Genomic DNA, 18,531 nt, shown 5'->3' on the forward strand with positions numbered 1-18,531 from the left:
GAAGTAATTTCCCCTTTAATTTTAACATATTAGTTAAATTAGATTTACCAAAACCAAGCTTGTCAATGAGATCATGAATGATGTTTTCTTTCGTTGTTTCTTTTGGGCGACTGAATAATGTGGTATTAACATTTGCATTCTTACCCACTCATTGATCTCATCAGCTGTTTAGATATATAGACTTGTTTGGATCCTTCCATGGAAAAGTTGTTTCATGAGAGAGGAAGGGTAAATAAGAGAAATGACGAAACGAGTAGAAAAATTGACAGATAATTTAAAATTGTGATTTCATTTTTAATCAAATTATCTCTAAGATCAATGTAGATTATTAAGCATATATTAATACTAGAACTAAATCACTATAGTAGGCTTGGGAACATAGGTGATTATTTAATAAAAAAAACAAAGCCCTCCCCCGTTTTTTGTTCTGCTTCTCTATTGCATTTTCTTGTAGTCATCACATCTTTTATAAAAACATCAAAACCTAGGGCAAAACCAAATGCGTAATTGGCAAAAACTAAAATAGTAAAATGGATGAACTCTCCACGAACACTACTATACTAAATATGAAACGGTAGCTATAGATTAGAAGCAACTCACAGCAATCACTGTATAACAAAACAAAATGCATTACATACAAATTAGTCGATGCTTGATCCTGCAGCGACCTGGATTGCTGATTAACCATTGCCCCACACACTCGTCTTCTTGTAAGCATTAAATTAGGCAAAACAAATTTCCAAGAAGCACCAAAACATTCCTATTGAAATTCCACTTCTACCTGATAAGTGGCCGTTAGGAGATTGAGTATGTGGCATGAGTGACGATGGAAGATGAAGAAACATCAGGGCATGACTTCCAAGTTTCACACCTTCACATACTTATCAACATAGCCCTGCAAAATGATTAGAGAAAGGAACGTCACTAAAAGTAAAACAAAATCCCAACGACCAGACGTGGAGTTAACCGTAGATCAACTTTCAAGTATAAAAAAGGCAAGGAGAAAATTTTGCAGCGACAATTTCCAATAGAAAACTCATGAAAATCAAGTTAAAATGTCACAGTACTAGCTACGGGGGTGGGGAATGAGGGATGAGAAAATCACCATCACAAGTTTAGTCAACTTTCGCTGTGAGGAGTCAATGTATTGATTTATCTTTGCCTGAGACTTGGGCACACGGTGACCCTTCATGGCCCCTGACACCTTATCTACAGTCTTTTTCACAATGGTTTTAAAAGCCACCTTACTCATATTACCCTGCCTCCAAGAAGGCTTCAAAACCTCTTTCACAAAGTTTGCAATGGAAACTTTAAATAGTTTCATCGATCTGGAATCCTTGCTCTTCTTTCTTTTACTGGGAGATTTAACTTGATCAATCTCAATCTCACCTGTGGCCATCTTTGCACCATCCGCAGGATTACTTAGGCTCTCATTTTCCACAGCACCTACTTCTGCATCTGCTGTCTCACCATATTCATCATTATTCTGAGATGAGGTAGAGGCAGTAGCACCAACTTCCCATTGCTCGTTCTCTTCCACATCCAATGACTTTAAAGAACTTTTGGGTCTAAGACTGACGTTAGATTCACCAGTAACTTCCTGTTTTTGATCAAGATGAAATTTCCTGAGAGAAGCGGATGATGGTTCTATGCTGTCAAAAAGTGGATCATATTGGTCACTACCAGACCTTGGTAAAATCTGTCCAGTACCTCTAGCAGAATCAGGAGAAGAAGCTGTTTCTCTCGCTCCAGTGCCAAAGAAACCTTGCCCATTTACTGAAGTCCGGTGCACACTAGAAGAAGAGCCATAATTATTAACATGGATCATGTCCTTTTCCTGTTTAAAGATACTTGAACTGAATTTGGAACTGAGTGGCTGTTCAAAGGTAGATGCATAGGGATTATAGTGAGCAGAAATTCTTGATCCCCCAAGGTCCGGAAGAGAAGCTGAATGATTACTATCCAAAACATCTGGTGGATATCTGGATGCAGTTACAGTCTCCCCATGCACACCCAAATTACCATCAGATGCAGAATAATGAGAACCATAAACTGTCTGTTGCTTCTGCAACGACGGATGAATAAAGGTAGCTGACTTAAAATGCTCTTCTGCAGGCAACTTGTAACTTGAAGTCTGCAGTCTGTTGACGCCTGCCTCCCATGAGAAGGGCTTGGATTGTGATTGCAGGCTGGCAAAAGATGGGGAGCTTAAACCTTTTGAATCATGCATCGGAAGTTGCTTATAGTGGTCTTCTTTACTAATTTTAAGGTCCGAGTGTGATTGACTGACTAAGTTTCCCTGAGACAGAGGCCTTGAAGAGAAAGTTTCCACATGTGTGAGAGGTCGAGAATGCTCCTGCACTGTAGGGAAAGCTTGATCCTGAGACTGAGCACCCTGAATGTGAGAAGGCTGCCCAGTCCTCACAGAAGTCTGAGAAACAAAGTCAGTCCTCAGATGCAATTTATTTTCATTAGACTCAGAAGAAACATGAGAGGTTGGAGCCCCCGAATTCAAACTGGAACTATATGCAAATTGCGGCGGCGGCGGAGGCGGTAAAGACGTCCATGAGTTATTAGGTGGTACACAAAAGTGAGGATTTGGAGCATGCAAGATTCCGGGGCAAGGCTCTCTTCTGGTGGATTGGTAAGGAAAAGGTGTATTTTGCTGCATTGCGCCATAACCCTGGGACATTTGTGGTTGGACAGAATTTCCACTGTAAGAATGTGAAATAGCAGGTGGTAGAGGCAATTGGTAAGGATAATGCGGAAAACCCACAGAAATCTGTGCAGGCAAATCTTTTTCTTTAGAAGCCTGAGATCTCAGTGGAGACCGCTCTGATGAAAGATGTTGACTGATCGAACTTGAAGCAGACTGTAGCTGAGTTGATGGTAACATACACGGTAAAGGCTTAACATTAGAGATCTCACCGGAAAAGGCTGTCAATGTGTTACCATCAAGAAATAAATTGGGCACAATGGAATTATTTGCAATCTGTGATGGGCGATCAGAATGTTCCGGCATTCCCATAGAAACATTTGGTTGCAATAGCTGAACAGATGAACCATTTACTGAGGGGAAAACATCCTGACATGCACCATCAGAGAGTTTCAAGGCATTACCATTACTAATAGAGTTGGATGGAAAACCACCAACCAAGAGTTGCTGGCTTGAAGAGGCCTCATTATCATAGATGAAAGTTTTCAGCTCCTCTGCAGCTGCTAAGGTTTCTCTCACTTCAGGGGCAACTTCTCTGGAACTTTCGCATAGGGTTGAAGCAGCATTGACTGGTTGACTATCATGATCTGACACAGTTGACACAATAGCATTCTTAACAGAGTCTTCCTTTCTCTGTTCTACTTCCTGGCCAGTAGAAGAACCACTTACTTTCTGACAAAGTAGCACATCCTTAGTTCTCACTCTTTCACACTCGTCATCAGACACTTTCGCGGACATGCTTTTCTTGGCTTCATGACCCCTAGAAGTTTTTGAAGAAGAGACTTCTAGATCACGTTTATTCCTATGCCGCCTTGAACTAGCATTTTTGTCAGGTTCATGGTGTAAATAACGACAAGATGCTCCCCGGTAGCACTTTCCTCGAAGAAAATCAAAACATTTTCCCTTGCCTCTTTTCTTATTCTCACAACTGAACTCACCTGATCGTCTCAAGATTGGAGACCTGCTCCTGCTCCTGCTCATTCTATTCTGAGGGGACCAGCTAAAACCAAGAAAATTGAAAAAGAAAAAAAATGACATGAATTTGAATAAGTATTTTAAAGCATTACAGAAATCAAACAAAAAAGACAGCAGTTAACCCAAAACAAGAGGGAAATTTTAAGTAAAATTCATGAAATGAAGGAAAAGAACCCGGAAAAGAATAACTGTGCATCTACCACTAACTCTTTGTCTAAGGACAAGTATCAAACTGAGACAGTCATCAAGGCATTGTAAAATTAGAGACAAAAGCACATACCTGCGAGACCGGCTTCTCCTATCTTTTCTTCTCCAGGGACTCCTCTTCCTCCTCCTCCCACTCCTTTCTACAGGAGAACGGCTGCGACTCCAACTTCTGTCTCTTTTATTCCGCCTCCTAGTCCAATGATTTCGAGAATCATCAGAGTCACTGTCTGTAGGATCTTCCCTGGCAACTCTTCCAAATTCATCCACTTTTAAAGGATTCAATTCAAGCTTTGATGTCTTTTTATCACCTTGCTCAGCATTACCACTCTTGCTACTAGTGTTGATGCCGGCACTACTCAAGACATCTCTTCCCTTGGAAGGTTCAATAGATGCAGCAAAATTTACAGAAGCCTGGTTTTCAAGGTTATGTCCAGTACATACATCATTAGTCCCACTTGCAATGGCTGTGTGGGTAACATCATTCTCTTGCACTGGATGTAAAGACATTTTTGATTCATTCAAAGATGTATTGGAAAGCAGCTCACATCCCTTTTGAGTAGCAGAGAAAATTTTGGATCCAACATCTGTCTTCAAATAACTCCCAAGATCTTTATGGGCAACAGATGAGCTAGTGGCAGAAACGGTTGAGACTGTCAAAGTGCTAGCATCTGCAAGGCACGCTTCATCTTCATTACCTGCAGTGTCATCTGAAGCATAATCTTGAAGAAGTTTCATTGGACTACCACTTCTTAATAGTTGTCCAGAATCTCTATCACGATTAGCTATAGCAGGATCAGAAGCGCCATGTTCTGTAAGATCATCTGCCTGAGGAGCTGCACCTTTGCCTTCAGGAAATTTAACCACTTCTACAGAATCACCCATTGTGCAAAGAAACTCGGTAGCTGATTTTGCAGTGTTCATCTGCTCCGATTCAAATAAATGCTCCAGTACTGCATTATGAAAAGCCTTATCAATACAATACAGAAAAAGGCTGTGACTAAGACAACAAAAAGATAACACTAGGATGGCTCTGACATCGGATATCAGAACAGTATCTTAAAACTCAAAATACATAATGCTTTTAAATTTGGATTGGGCTAAAAAAGCAAGGAACTAAGAATTTGGAGGACATGGAACTGTAAAAAACAAAAAGATTCCATCTCCTGAAGAAACCACTCTGGAAAGACCCTAAGCAAAATATAATTGTAGCATTACTTCCAAAATAAACAGACAAAATTGTTGGTGTCAGTTTTCAAGCATACTCTCCCTAATTTCCATGAACATCAATGACCATCAATGATAGTCAGCATTTTATTGTTGCAACCAATTAAAACTTTGAAACTAATACTATAATAATTTTTCCCCGAGTTGTTTATGCATATGAATAGGGTCTCTGCAATAAAACCTTCATATGAGTTGCCGGTTCTTAAGGGTCCAGAGCAGGTGACATCACCGGGAGGGTTGTTTTCTACGGAATTCTGCAGCTGCTGTGTCTGGTTCTTACCATCAAATTCAATGACTTCATCATGCTGCTGGTTTAGAACTTCATCATGTTGCTGGTTCAGAACTTCAGCTGTATTGTTCAGGCCCTGGTCCTTGTCAGAAAGAGTGATATCATCTGGATCAACCCAAGGCAATATTATAAAAAATGATAATTTGATCCAAAACTAAGATATACTTCAGATAGTAATTTAATTGAAATAAAAAAGCAACCCAAATAAGCATATCCAATTTTCAAATGCTTATTCAGCACTCCCATCACTTCTTAGCAATACTCATGCCATACCAGAACCGAAGATTCCACAATTTAATTCCACAAAGAAATAGTCCAAAATCAATATCATTATTTCAGCGGTGGAAACATAAAATATTTCTATTGATAAGTCCAAGGATCAGGATCCAAGCAAGCAAACTAACCTTCCATCTCCATGTCAGAGTCTGCAGCTGAATTGCATTCAGCTACAACATTCAGATGATCATGGTGCCTTGAAGGCCTTGACAATGATTCACTTTTCTTGGCATGCCATCTATATTCCAGAATAAACTTCCTCTTCATCCATAGAAAATATTTGTGGGAAATATCTGCTTCAGTTCCTGAATCACCTCCAAACAGAAATGCATACTCAGGATTCTCACCTTCGTCATGGCGAGTCTTATCTTCAACAGCAGGACCATTCTGTACAATAAGCCGACATAAAGCTTCAATCTTTTCAACAACTGTATCTTCTGTTGGACGACAAGGAGGTGAAGGAAGATCTGAAATTGCATTTGTAGTTGATGACAGCCCATCTCTATCAGGAATAGCTGCCTCTTTACTACTTCCACTCTCCTTAGGAAAAGGAGCAGATCCCAACAGATCAGAAGCTACCACCTCATCAACAGAATCTATGGCTTTCAATTCAGAAATATGAAACTTACTAGACTTACGATCAGAATGCAGGTCATACGGCAAGTTAGAAACATCCCGGTTAGATGCAGAAGTCATAGGAGAGTTAGAAGGTGGCGGAGATGGCAGAATAGGGGGTGGACAAGATGGCAGTGGTGGGCGACTACAGGAAACTACTTGGTCGTTCCCAACAGATGAATGAAGATAAACTTCATCTGGAGTAGAAGCATGAAAACCAGAAGTAGAAGGGGCTGGTGGGGGTGGGGGAATATGCCGAAGGCTCTGTACATCACCTGGCGGTGGGGGGCATGGTGGAACAGAATGTCGATACATTGGCTGTGCATGTGAATGAGACGAGGGAGGCGGAGGAGGGGGTGGAGGTAAAATTCTAGATGATGGCCCCGGGGTCCAAGATGTTTCATGGCGAGGGTTGGAAAGAGGAGGTGGAACTGATGGGCGAATATGATGAGCGTGAACCCCCAAATTCGAAGAATGCTGTGAATTCTGGCCAAAACTAGAGAAAGTTTGAGGCATCAAGCTGTTCCCATGCAACAAAGGGCGAGGAGCAACGTAAGACTGACCATTATTTTGGACCAAACTAGATGAAACTTGCACAGAAGAATTAAGAGGAACTGTAGACGATGAAGCTGGAGGCCCATGCGTATAGATATGAGGAGCAGACAGCCCAACGTGAGGTGGGACGGCAGCAGGTAAATGTTGACCTGGGGGTGCTGGAGAACCTTGCTGGAAGTGAAAGGGGGGAGGCGGAGCTTGGTGGCGTTGTTGATAAGCTGGCTGCATGTGAGGACCGCGATTCACTTGATTATACATCTCACATGCAAAGGCTCAATTAACTAGCGTTGCAAAAACTCCTTTCTTAAAACCCAATCTTCAGTGTTTGGATACTCAATTCAAGACTCCAAAGGATCACCTGAAGGGGAAAAAAAAAAGGATAATTTTAAGAACAGCATAAAGCAGCAAAACGTCGAGGGAAAAACACCCATTAAAAAATTATGCACCATTGTGACAGGGTCATTCAGTCAACAGGATGAGAATACTCCAGAAATTCATGGAGAACATATGATTCCGGAATAACCATAGAAATCAAAAAATCACACGCGACTGACAATTGAAACAACTTCAAGACGCTGTTTTTATGTTAACTCAGATTTTTTTCCCCCTTTCATTTCTTTATAGTGGGTCTACCAAAAATTCGCTCCAGCTAATAACAAGTTCATTGCTCATGCAAGTCAGCAAATGCTCAATACTGCATCCTTTCTGTCTCTTTTCTCTTCATATAAGTTAGAAGATTATACAGATTCCACCCAACAAATTGAAATAAATTTCTTGGACCAATTTTCCCAGTACTTTCTCCTGCGCAACCCAGAATTGCACCACGTGAAGTGCTTCAACCGACAAAGAATAAAATTTGCAATTTTGGGAAAAAGCGTTTTGGCGCCAACTAATCTTTCGGTAAAGGGTAGTGACCAAATATTAAGAGCCCGGAGATTTGAAAGTTTCCATCAACAACCCAACGGTTCGCTTCTTCTTTCGCGTATGGATAGGACCTCAATAAACCGTCATCAACACTTAAATTTCCCCAATTGTCAGAGCTACCATACTGCAAATAAGTAGCATATAGCAAACTTTCCAAAGAAGCAAAACTAAGCAGAAGCAACCTTAACGTCGCGGGCAATCACAAACTTGCACGACTTACCGTATGGAAGTGCGAGAAAATTAGAGCTCTGATCTTTGATATTAGAAGGGGGTAAAGAAATCACTAATTGTCCTTTGAGGACTCTAGGGTTTTCTCATCAGAGTGAGAGTGAGGGCAAAAACAAAAAACTTCCCGCAGCAGAGACCCTAAGTAAGAACCTCCCTTCTGCGCAAGCACATTGGAAATCCGAGACCCAACGCTCTTATCAGCGTGAAAACCAAAAAGTTTCTGCGAACAGATTAATCTAGGAAAGGAAGTTAGAAGGGCCTTGAATCGGAATCGCTGTTGGGAACCTGGGGTGATCTGTATCCTGATTTTCAATTTTGTTTCTTCTTTATTTCCATTTTAACTTCTTTTCTTTTTCAAATGCCTATTTAATTTAATTTAATTTAATTTAATTGCACTAACAATTTTCAAAAATTCGGGGACTTTCTGTTTGGGGGTGGGGAGGCAATAGGGGCTTGTTAAAATCTATGCGATCTAGCATAGATAATCGTCCTACAGATTTTTTATAATTAAGTTGAGCTTGTTCGCCCCCATAATCTGTGTTCTACATTTTATTTTAGCCGGATTTAGCTAGTTTTAAAATTTGTTTCATTAAAAAGAAGATAATACAAAATTTTTCAAAAAAATATAAAACACTGTCATCATCGATAAATAAATCAATTAATATAATTAAAACAATTTTTAATGTTATTTTGATTGTTGAAAATTATTTTGAAGGTAAACCCCTCTCCCAAGGCAATAACTAGTTATGAAATTTGAAAAATTAAATATATGATTTCATATATTAGAAAAAAATTGATAAAATATCAAAGCAAGAGTAAGTTACCAAAATTATTTGCAATAAGAAGATACCTAAGAAACTTTAAAAAAAATTTCATCTGAGTGCTATAAGATTAATTATATTGTACAGTAGTAAATACTAGGCGATAAACAAAAAACAAGAACATAAAATTAGGATAGCAGAAATAAGAATGTTAAAATAAATGTGTGGTTATACATTAAAAAAAAAAGACTCAAAATGAAAATATTAGAACAAGAGAAGGCATTATGCCTATTCAAAAAAAAAAAATAGTTAAACATTGTTTGAAGTGGTTAGAACATATACAAAGGAGGCCATTAAAGGCATGAGTCATCAGTAAGAAGGGTAAATCATACAATTTGAAATCCCATAAATAAAAAAGGCAGAAGAAGACGAGGGAGAACCTTTAATAAGATCATTAAACAAGATCTCCTTATCAACAATATATCTAAAAACTTGATTGTTAATGTGCAATCCATATAGCCGACCCCACCTAATAGGATAAGATTTGTTATTAGAAAAAACTTGATAAAAAAATTTGAAAAAAAAATATTATTAAGAATTATAGACATGATTTCATGTAAATTTTATAATATTGTTGTTGAATATTTTCATTATTCATAGCCAAAATTTGCAAAATGCTAGTCCAATTTGCTATTTTTGGATACTTGCGGTATTTCCAAAGAAAATTATAGATTTAAAGGCTCACATTGTCTCCGTTACATTGGTTTGATTATATCTCAATTAAATTTATTCTCCTGTAACCCCAAAATATTGCCCGACTTAATTAAGCATCCCATGATTATCTTTATCAATATGACGACTATGTATCATAGTCATATTTTCCATTCTTGTCAACCAAACCATTGTTGGTATCCCTCTCTCACACATTGGGCAAACAAAGATAGAAGAGAGCCGCAGCCAGAGGGGAGTAAGAACAAAGAGAATCTTCCAATTTAAACCAAGAGTCCAGACGGTAGTGCAGATCTGTATCCTACCATTCTAGTTTGCTACCAAAAAGAACAAGATAGCTACTGTAGTAAACTTCCAAAAAAAAAAATCTATTTCATTTCTTTTCCTTTTCCTTTTTTTTCCCCCCCTTTTCCCCCATCTTGTAGGGGCTACCATGTTCCATCAGTTAGCAGGTTATCACAAGTTATATGCATCTATGATCACCTTGAGACGAGGAATGTACAAACAGCAAGCATGCTAAGTCTATGCCATTATCGTCAGCAATTATCTCTCGACTCCTGATTTCAAAAGAATTTTGCCAGCTCACTGCATTCTTCTGCCATTGGAGGAGCTGAACTCGAGTAATCTGTCATTTCAACAGTCAGTTAATCAGAATGAAATTCTAACGTTACCAAGAGTCCAATCTGAATAACAGCAAATAATAAACTCCAAGCTCAGAAAACCGGTGTACTTGAAATGTTCATACAATTAAAAAGGGAAACCCTTCCTAAAACAACCATTCAGCTTTGAATCATTTTCCACTAAAGGGTACAATATATATAGCTGAAATCATAATCAATCTCATCTCTGATTCTTCTATTCTTTCCGCTAATGGATAAAACTGAACAAGATTTAGGTTTGATCAGATATACCAGATGCTATCTGACTCCAAATGCAAAATCATGTCCTCTTTTTTTTTTTCGGTGGGGGAGGGGACCATGGCTGATCCAGTCAGACTTTTTTTTGGATAGATTTATTTTTTTCCTATAAAAAAAAATGGTCATTATCACTAGAACAGTTTCATCCTATTCATCCGTCTAACAATCTTACCTAGCAAGATTTTCACAAGAGAAACGAAAAATGGCTTCTTCTGTGAGAATTCTTCAGCAAGGCAAAGAATATCTGCCAACTGTCTTTTGTTTTCATACCTTGATTCGAATGAGATGCAGCACCCTCAGCCACAGCTGGCCTGGGAACTTCTGCATTGAAGCTCGGTGCAGCAGTTGTTTGATGTCTTGGAACTTCATAATTCAAACTTAGTAAACGATTCGCTTGATCATCAGTTGGAAAGCCAGTTCCAGAACAGGGCGCATCATTCAAATTTTGCCCCAGTGAATTTGGTGTCTCATTTTTCTTATTATCATCTTGATTCAAACAAACAGCTCCTGTTTCTGGGTTGGCAGAAACTACCTGCAGTATAGTCCAAAGATAAATAAAGGGACCTTCACGAAAGAGCAGACTACTAGGGATTTGTATCGCACTTGGCCATTTCAGGACATCAGTAACCAACTAGGACTCACTAGATCATATTTGCGCATCACACTCTGAGATCAGATTCATTATAGCTATATAGAATGTAAACCATTCGTGTATCATAACTAGAACCAAGCAAACAACCCTTTATTTGGAAACCCCAACAATGTCAACCTATCGAAATCATAAAAAGAAACATTTGACACGATTTAATTCTGACCAGACAGAAAGAACTTCTACAATGGAAAACATATCTCATAAGCATTGAATGAATTAGATCATAATCAACCACGTTGCATGGGAGGAACACTTGAGGCAAGTTCAACAAGATAGATTTGTGCTATAAGCTATTAGTAGGAAGTAGAGCATCATTCACAAGGAGAATATGTATAAAAACGCTTTAAAAAGTGAAAACAGCAGTCTCAGGCACTAAATATTCTAACTGGCAGTAGTTCTTTCAAAATTCCAGCAATGTAAGAAGCAACAATTTGTGCACGCATGTACACACACATATAGAAAGGATACCAACTTCCATTCAATCAATGACAAATATAATATTTGAAAAACACCAACCAAGCCTGCTTCAAGGACTCTATCCAATGCAAGTATGAATTTAAAAAAAAAGGAAAAAGAAAAGAGAAGAAAACTTAACCTTATGCGGCTCAGAAGCATCAGCAGTTGTGGGAATACTTGATATGAGAGGAGCAACAGCTTCCGAGAGGTTTCCATGACCAACATCTGTCCTTTCATCCGGCTTGAGCACTTTAGAAACCTTTAATTTGTTCGGTCGTGTACCACTTGTGACAGCACTACCAGGTTCATAAGACATCCTTTTCCTGTTTTGAGAATTATAAATCATTTTTTTCTACTGAAGAGCATCAATAATTAATAACAAATTGTCCGCTGAAACATGAAATAAAACAACATCAACAACAACAACAGCTTACCTACTGCTGGAAGCATGGATAGATGGCTGCAGAGAAATTGGTTTGTTTGAAAAGAGAAATCCACGAAGAGGCTTTCCATCAATAACAGTTTCGATAGTGTATCCTTCTGGGATGCTATCAGTAAGCTTGGCTTGAAACGTTTTCTTTCCAAGAGGGAGGGATTGATTTGCTTGGATATTTTGTCTGCCTGTAAACAATATACTGGATTTTCAGCTGTCAACTAGAGGTACTTTGAATATGAATAAAATGCCTTAAACAACCCTTTCCATGAACGTAAGTTATCCATTTTCGTCAACTACAACACGTATATTAGCTGGAATCACGCTGACACTAACTTGACTAAATGAATACTGTGACAGATTAGAATAAGAACAATGATTTAGTGCCTTCAATTTCACTAGCCAAGTCACCCCAATCTTTATATGACCATGACCAACATAGCAAAAGGAGGACATATAAGTATGCTATCAGCTCAACTTCCTGAATCCTGTATGCCGATAGCATTATGTAGAAGTATGGCCCATTAGGAAAAATTTTAGATAATACCATCGGAATTTCCACACATGACACAAATTCTCACTTGGCTGATTAAAATTCAACACTGCAAGGGGCTGGCTAACGTCAGAAACTCCATATCGAACAACACCTTGGTTTTGGATAGCATTGAGGTTCTGCTCTTGGCATTTCAATTTCAATTGCTTCCTTAAAGATAACTTCTCTGGTCTCTGTTCAATCTCCTTAGCAAGCCCTAAAAGTCAGAGAAAATAGAATTATTAAAAGCAACAATTTGTCCCATACTTGATGTCAATATTGTTTTCTTGTGTTTCCTGAAACTCTTCCTATGATGGTAAACAATAATATTAATTGGCATCATTGAAGGAATAAATTACTTATGATTTCATGACCAATAAAATTATCATAAATTATGAAAAGCACTTTCATGAGCATTTAGGTGAAATTATTATTGTGAGTATTTTAAGCACATAATAATTAACAAATTCACAATTCGAAAATATGCTTTCCAATTTATGATGGTAAGATTTCACCATTAAAGCCTGATATAATTCAAAACATCACTTGTTTTTTAAGTAGAATTAATATCCCTTCCGACTTTGACCATACTTAAGTTATATTAATCATTACAGTAAGTGGATGACTAATAAAGAAGTGCTTAATTTGGTACCGTCAAAATGAAACCTGATTTGGTTAGCTAGGTTATGTGTGTTTGCTACAGAAAAAGGTATCAAAACCAGTTCAAATGCCAGGGACATCATAAAAGCAGCCTAGTCGTCAATAGTTTACAGAAATAACAATATCCAAATATTACTAAGTAAATTAAGTAATATGTATAAAAGAAACTTAGCTGAACCTGTGTTTAGGAAATACATATCATCGAGGGCCTCAAGATTTTTATTACAACCACCAATGAATACAAGAACACCACCTATGATTGGGTCCAAACAGTCACCAGATACAGAAAATCTAGCACAAGGACTATCGCCTAGAGTTGCCACCTTGGTCCAAAGACCAGTATCTGCACCAAATCAGAGTTGAAGCATGATGTGAAGGTTAAATAAATAACACTAAAAATATCTAGCTAAAATTTCAGATCTAAAAAGATGACATAAAAGGTTAACTGCATAACCCAATTAATGGGAATCAAGAAGTGACAGGTAATTGAAATGACTACCAATATCAGATTTCAAGAAAATTAAGTGGCCTGTACAAAAGGTTCAAATCAAATGACAGATAGATCAAATATCTTTCTAAGAAGGTTTAAAATTCTGCACCTAACAAATACGTGGGAAATAATATTGTTAAACACTGACATATCCAGCTTTCCTCCATGGAGTCAAAACTATCTACCACCAAGTGTTATGAAAATGATGGAGCTGTTACACTAATAGTCTGAAGTTTCTGTAAACAGAGGTTTTCATAGTAAGGTTCTTCATTTGTTTAAACAGCATAGCAAGAACAGAAATCCAAACATGAAAGTATTAGGAGAGCTACAGTAAACATACCAACATCAAGCATATAAAGATCATTATATAGACTTTGTGAATCTGTAAATCCCCCAAAAACAAACAAGTTCTTCCCAAAAGAAACTGTAGAATGACCAGCCCGAGGTGGTAACAACTGGCCTGACGTATTCAGCTCCCTCCAAATGAGAGTATCTAAGGATAACAAAAATTCCAAAACAAATCATAAATATGCATATAATAACAAATTAAAATATATTTCTATCACCAAAATATATATCTTTCTATGCATTACAGATAACATACCAGTATCAAGGATATGAACATCAGACAAGTAATAGTCATGTCGATCTTCGCCACCAATCACAATAATTTTGTTTTTCCAAGATGAGCAGGTATGGCTATCACGAGGAGATGGTGGAGTGCCTGATGTTGCAGCACACTTCCAAACAAATGTCTCTAAAAGTGAGAGTACAAATGAATTATCAGCATCTTTCCAACCAACCATTTAATTCAAGCTACAGTATAGAAAATTCCTACAAGCACTATGAAGGTTGAGGGGAAGGGATGTGGGGACTAAAATGTTTGGTATCTCAAGCTTTAAGAACTCCGACTAAACCCCAGCTTTTCACTGAGCACACAACCACATACTCAAGATTCCTCTCGTTTTGATTCCTGATTAAAATGATAATGGAGTTACAATTAGTCCCGCATCTCCCCAACAAAAGCTCATAGCCTCTTAAACAAGCTAGACAGTAAATTCCAAGTTCAAGAAAATGTCCCCAAAAAAAAATCATTAAGGATTTCTTTTAGAATATGTATATATGATAGCTGATTTCAACATACTTTTACCGCCTATTTGCAAGTTAACATACCATACTATGGGTATAAATTATATAGTGAACTAGCCTAATCGATAGCTGGCAAATATTTCATGAAAAGTCACCTGTATTCAATATGTACATATCATTATAGTAGACCTCATTGTTTTCTGTAGATTTTCCACAACCGCCAAATATGAAAAGCCGTTTACCAACGAGAGCAGAACTATGACCCTCGCGTGCCTCTGGTCCTTCTCCTCTTATAGTTGGAGAAATCCATGTATGTGATGCTACAAATGATTAAACATCAGTAATCAGCAAGTACATTATGGTGAATTGAAAAGATTCAGCAAAGAGATTACAGGCAAACATAAAGTATTCAACCAAAGCCAGAAAAGCATTAATTTTTTGTTTTTCAAGCTATAATTAATATATGAATTAGACCAACAAACTGATATAGTGAAATAGCAGAATGACGACTCACAAGTGTCTAGTATGTGCAAGTCTCTAAGCGGGTTCGTCCCATCTGTACCCCCAAACACAAACAGATTATCACCAACAGTTGTACAGCTATGGCTGTCCCTAGGAGTTGGTGGGGTGCCTTTGATCACAGGTTGGCTCCAAGTCTGCATGACTGCAAATCAGCGACAAGGAATAACATGAACAATGTTCACATTGAGTTGCCAGAGTGACAGAATAAGCCCGTGAATAAATAAACAAATACATCAAAGCCATTCACATACGAACTAAATAATTGCTATATGAAACCAACCACTAAATGTATCCAACAGTTTTTCTCGCATTTCTAAAACCAACAGAATAAAGAAACAAATGTCGTCCTTAAAAGAGAGAAAAAGGCAACATCAAGCTTGCAAGAAACCAAAAAAGGAAAGAAAGAAACTATCTTTTCTCACAGGATACCGAGTATGTCGCTGGAAGACATGGGAATGAATCCACTAACAAAAAAATGCCGAAAAGAAAGACGAATAGATCCTCTCAAGAGCAAGAAAACTTTGATTCGAAAGCATGACAGCACGCATGCAAGAATTGTTTGAGATGGGGGGACGAAAACAAAGAGCGAGAGTGGCAAAAAAACCTTCAGCACCTGGATTTATTTCACATTTCATCTCAGAACACCGAGCAAACAACAATGCGAAATCAATGCGCCAGCAATGTCTTATTCCAGACAAGATAGCGTGAAAATAGATAAGACGCAGGAGATTGCAGTGTAGACGCACCAGTGTCAAAGACGTGCACTAGGTTCGTCTGACAGTTATCTCTGCCGTAGCCCCCGAAGACATAGAGAAGTCTCCCTCCTTTGATGGCGTTACAGGTGTGACCCCACCTCCTCCCTGGCCCAGAAAACTCATCAGCTCCTCCTCCTTGACCCTGTGTGGGTTTTCCCTGGACCTTTTCCCACCTCATTTTCAAGATTCAATTACAACGAAGCAATTGCTGAGGAAAACCCACAGGAAAAATATAGAAAGTGAAGATTAGGGCGCCGAAAGTAAGATTATCGACCACGGGACTGCTGGAATGCGTATTTTTTCAAAAAAAATTCATTCATGCAACAGAAAATAAGGGGAACAGGAAAAAAAAAATCCTTGAGGGCCTGTTTGGTTTGAGGGGAGGGAGGGAGGGAGGGGAGGGAGGGGAGGTTTTATCCTCACCTTGTTTGGTTTGATTAAAAAAGAGGGGAGGGGAGGGTATTTAATGATCCATTGTTTGGTTCAAGGAGAGGAGGGGAGGGATAGTAATAATCAATTTACCATTTTACCCTTACATATTAGTTTATGTTTTTTATTGATATATTATATAAATTAATTTACATCTTAATTTAAATTATATAATTTAATAAAAATTCAGTCTTATCATGTTAATATGTGTGTTAAAAAATTGGTATAGTAATTTTTTATTCTAATTAATATAATAATATATTTAAAATAATTAAATTAACAAATTTTATATGCTCTAAGAAAAATGAAATTTTATTTTCTTTAGGCTATCTTTTTTTCCAGCTTTAAAATATATTTATAAAAAACAATTAATTTTATATATTATAATTTTTTATTTAAATAATTTTTTATTTATAAATAATTTTTATAATATATTTTTAATTATAATAATGTATATATTTTTTATTTTTTACTTAGGATAATATATTTTTTATTTGAAATAATTATTATAATAATATATTTTATGGGTAGAAGTGGAATATTAAAAAAACCATAAGGGCATAATAGTCCAAAATTTTGACTCCCCTCCAAAAACCCCCAATTTGGAGGGGAGCCAAAATGGGAGAGAGGAGGGGAGGGGACATTTGAGCTCCCCTCCCCTCCAAAATTTTTAACCAAATGAGGGGAGGGGCTCATTTTCCCTCCCCTCCCCTCCAACCAAACACACCCGAAACTCATACCAAGGATAATTCTGATTAAAAAGCTTACATTAAATTTTGCAGAACAAAAAATTATAATTACTAAATTTTATAGGAAGTAATAAAACTTCTCAAACGGAAGTGTCATTACTCATTGGGTATCACGACATGAGTAAAAATGGTAAACCGATAAAGTGATAAAAACCAAAGCCAGTTAAAAAGGATTCAACCTGAGAGCAAGAGGGTTAGTCTGAATCCGAGGAAAAATGGAGAGAAGACTAATCCGAAATGCAAATTAATTATGAAGTGCTTGGAAGAAAATCAACCCATGTTTTTAAAAGTGATTATGTGGGGGGAAAAAAATTTGTCTTAACTTATATGAAAATACACACTTTTTAAAGTTTTTTTTTTAATTACAAAACACCTCCTACATCATACATGGAGAACTTTGATTGGTTGGCCCATTGATAGGTTAGTATAATTGTGGAGTTTGAATTAACTTTTTGAAAATAATATTGCAAATTTTGAGGTGAGTTCATGAGAAAAGTTTTGTGTTAATTTGTATGAAAATATTTTTTGAAATGTTTTTGACACCCACTTATTTGTTTGAACTCAACTTAGCAATGGTGATTTTTACCCTTGCTGGTTTTTGTAAAATTAATATTGAAATAAAATTTAATTAATATAATGTGATTTGTTTAAATAATACTATCTCATGTCCTTAATATAAGACCTCGTTTGATTTTTATTTTGGTCCTAAATATAAGACCCCAATTCACTTTGTCTCTCATATTTATATATTTTTCAAAATAGTTCTTCTAATAATAGTAGTTCTAGCCAATACACTTGATTAGCAGGAATATTTTAAGAAAGACAATACATATTTATTACAAATAACTAATTTAACTTATCTTTTAATCTCCTCAAATTAGTCAACTAATTCTTATAATTAGGATCAGAGGCAATATATTAAATGAAATAAAATGAGTATTCATGTTAAGCAGTAAGTTGAGGCGAATCCAGCAACCAACCGCATTAAACATGTCTGTTTTGACCCAGACATCTCTAGTCTCAATGTCGAACAATCTATTAATACTCTTCCGGTCCTTAATATAAGATCCAATTAGTGAATTGGTTTCGGTCCTAAATATAAGACCCATTTCTCATATTTATCAATTTTCTCTAAATTACCCCTATGGATACTCCCTCAACTATAATCAAGTAGAAGAGGAAGATGGGGTATTAAGAAAGATGATTATAGTATTTTAGAAAAAACATGTCACATTTCTTATAATTAACTAGTTTATCTAACTTCCTTAATCTAATCAAATTAGTTAAATGGGTTTTATATTAAAGACCGGAGGAATAACATTATTCAGATTTAGATGTATAGTTTTAG

At 37.0% G+C, this 18,531-nt stretch overlaps 2 protein-coding genes across 7 annotated transcripts; both read right to left on the minus strand.

The window, feature by feature from the left end:
* Nucleotides 1-531: 531 nt before the first annotated feature.
* On the minus strand, nt 532-8,308 carry LOC114713312 (uncharacterized). 3 transcript variants are annotated; one of them, XM_028897928.1, is made up of 6 exons: nt 8,002-8,308; nt 5,816-7,215; nt 5,403-5,516; nt 3,972-4,848; nt 1,106-3,716; nt 532-895 (listed from the first exon to the last, which is right to left on the minus strand). In XM_028897928.1, exons 2-6 carry the CDS (start codon nt 7,113-7,115, stop codon nt 866-868), a joined length of 4,932 nt encoding a protein of 1,643 aa, XP_028753761.1. In that variant the 5' UTR covers nt 7,116-7,215; nt 8,002-8,308; the 3' UTR covers nt 532-865. The 3 variants fall into 3 exon arrangements, with proteins under 3 accessions (XP_028753761.1, XP_028753760.1, XP_028753759.1); XM_028897927.1 differs by having other exon boundaries at nt 5,352-5,516; XM_028897926.1 differs by having other exon boundaries at nt 5,304-5,516.
* Nucleotides 8,309-9,734: 1,426 nt separating this feature from the next.
* LOC114713346 (tip elongation aberrant protein 1) lies at nt 9,735-16,301 on the minus strand. 4 transcript variants are annotated; one of them, XM_028897977.1, is made up of 11 exons: nt 15,997-16,301; nt 15,243-15,392; nt 14,884-15,048; nt 14,244-14,396; nt 13,980-14,132; nt 13,328-13,492; nt 12,605-12,706; nt 11,959-12,145; nt 11,664-11,847; nt 10,687-10,948; nt 9,735-10,124 (listed from the first exon to the last, which is right to left on the minus strand). In XM_028897977.1, the coding sequence occupies exons 1-11, from the start codon at nt 16,181-16,183 to the stop codon at nt 10,063-10,065; spliced, it is 1,770 nt and encodes a 589-aa protein (XP_028753810.1). In that variant the 5' UTR covers nt 16,184-16,301; the 3' UTR covers nt 9,735-10,062. The 4 variants fall into 4 exon arrangements, with proteins under 4 accessions (XP_028753810.1, XP_028753809.1, XP_028753812.1 ...); XM_028897976.1 differs by having other exon boundaries at nt 12,539-12,706; XM_028897979.1 differs by lacking the exon at nt 15,997-16,301 and adding an exon at nt 15,864-15,925 and having other exon boundaries at nt 12,539-12,706.
* Nucleotides 16,302-18,531: the final 2,230 nt, after the last annotated feature.

Source organism: Neltuma alba, unplaced genomic scaffold (assembly GCF_004799145.2).
Source record: "Neltuma alba isolate B1F8T4 unplaced genomic scaffold, ASM479914v2 tig00011422_pilon, whole genome shotgun sequence".
Lineage (NCBI taxonomy): Eukaryota > Viridiplantae > Streptophyta > Magnoliopsida > Fabales > Fabaceae > Neltuma > Neltuma alba.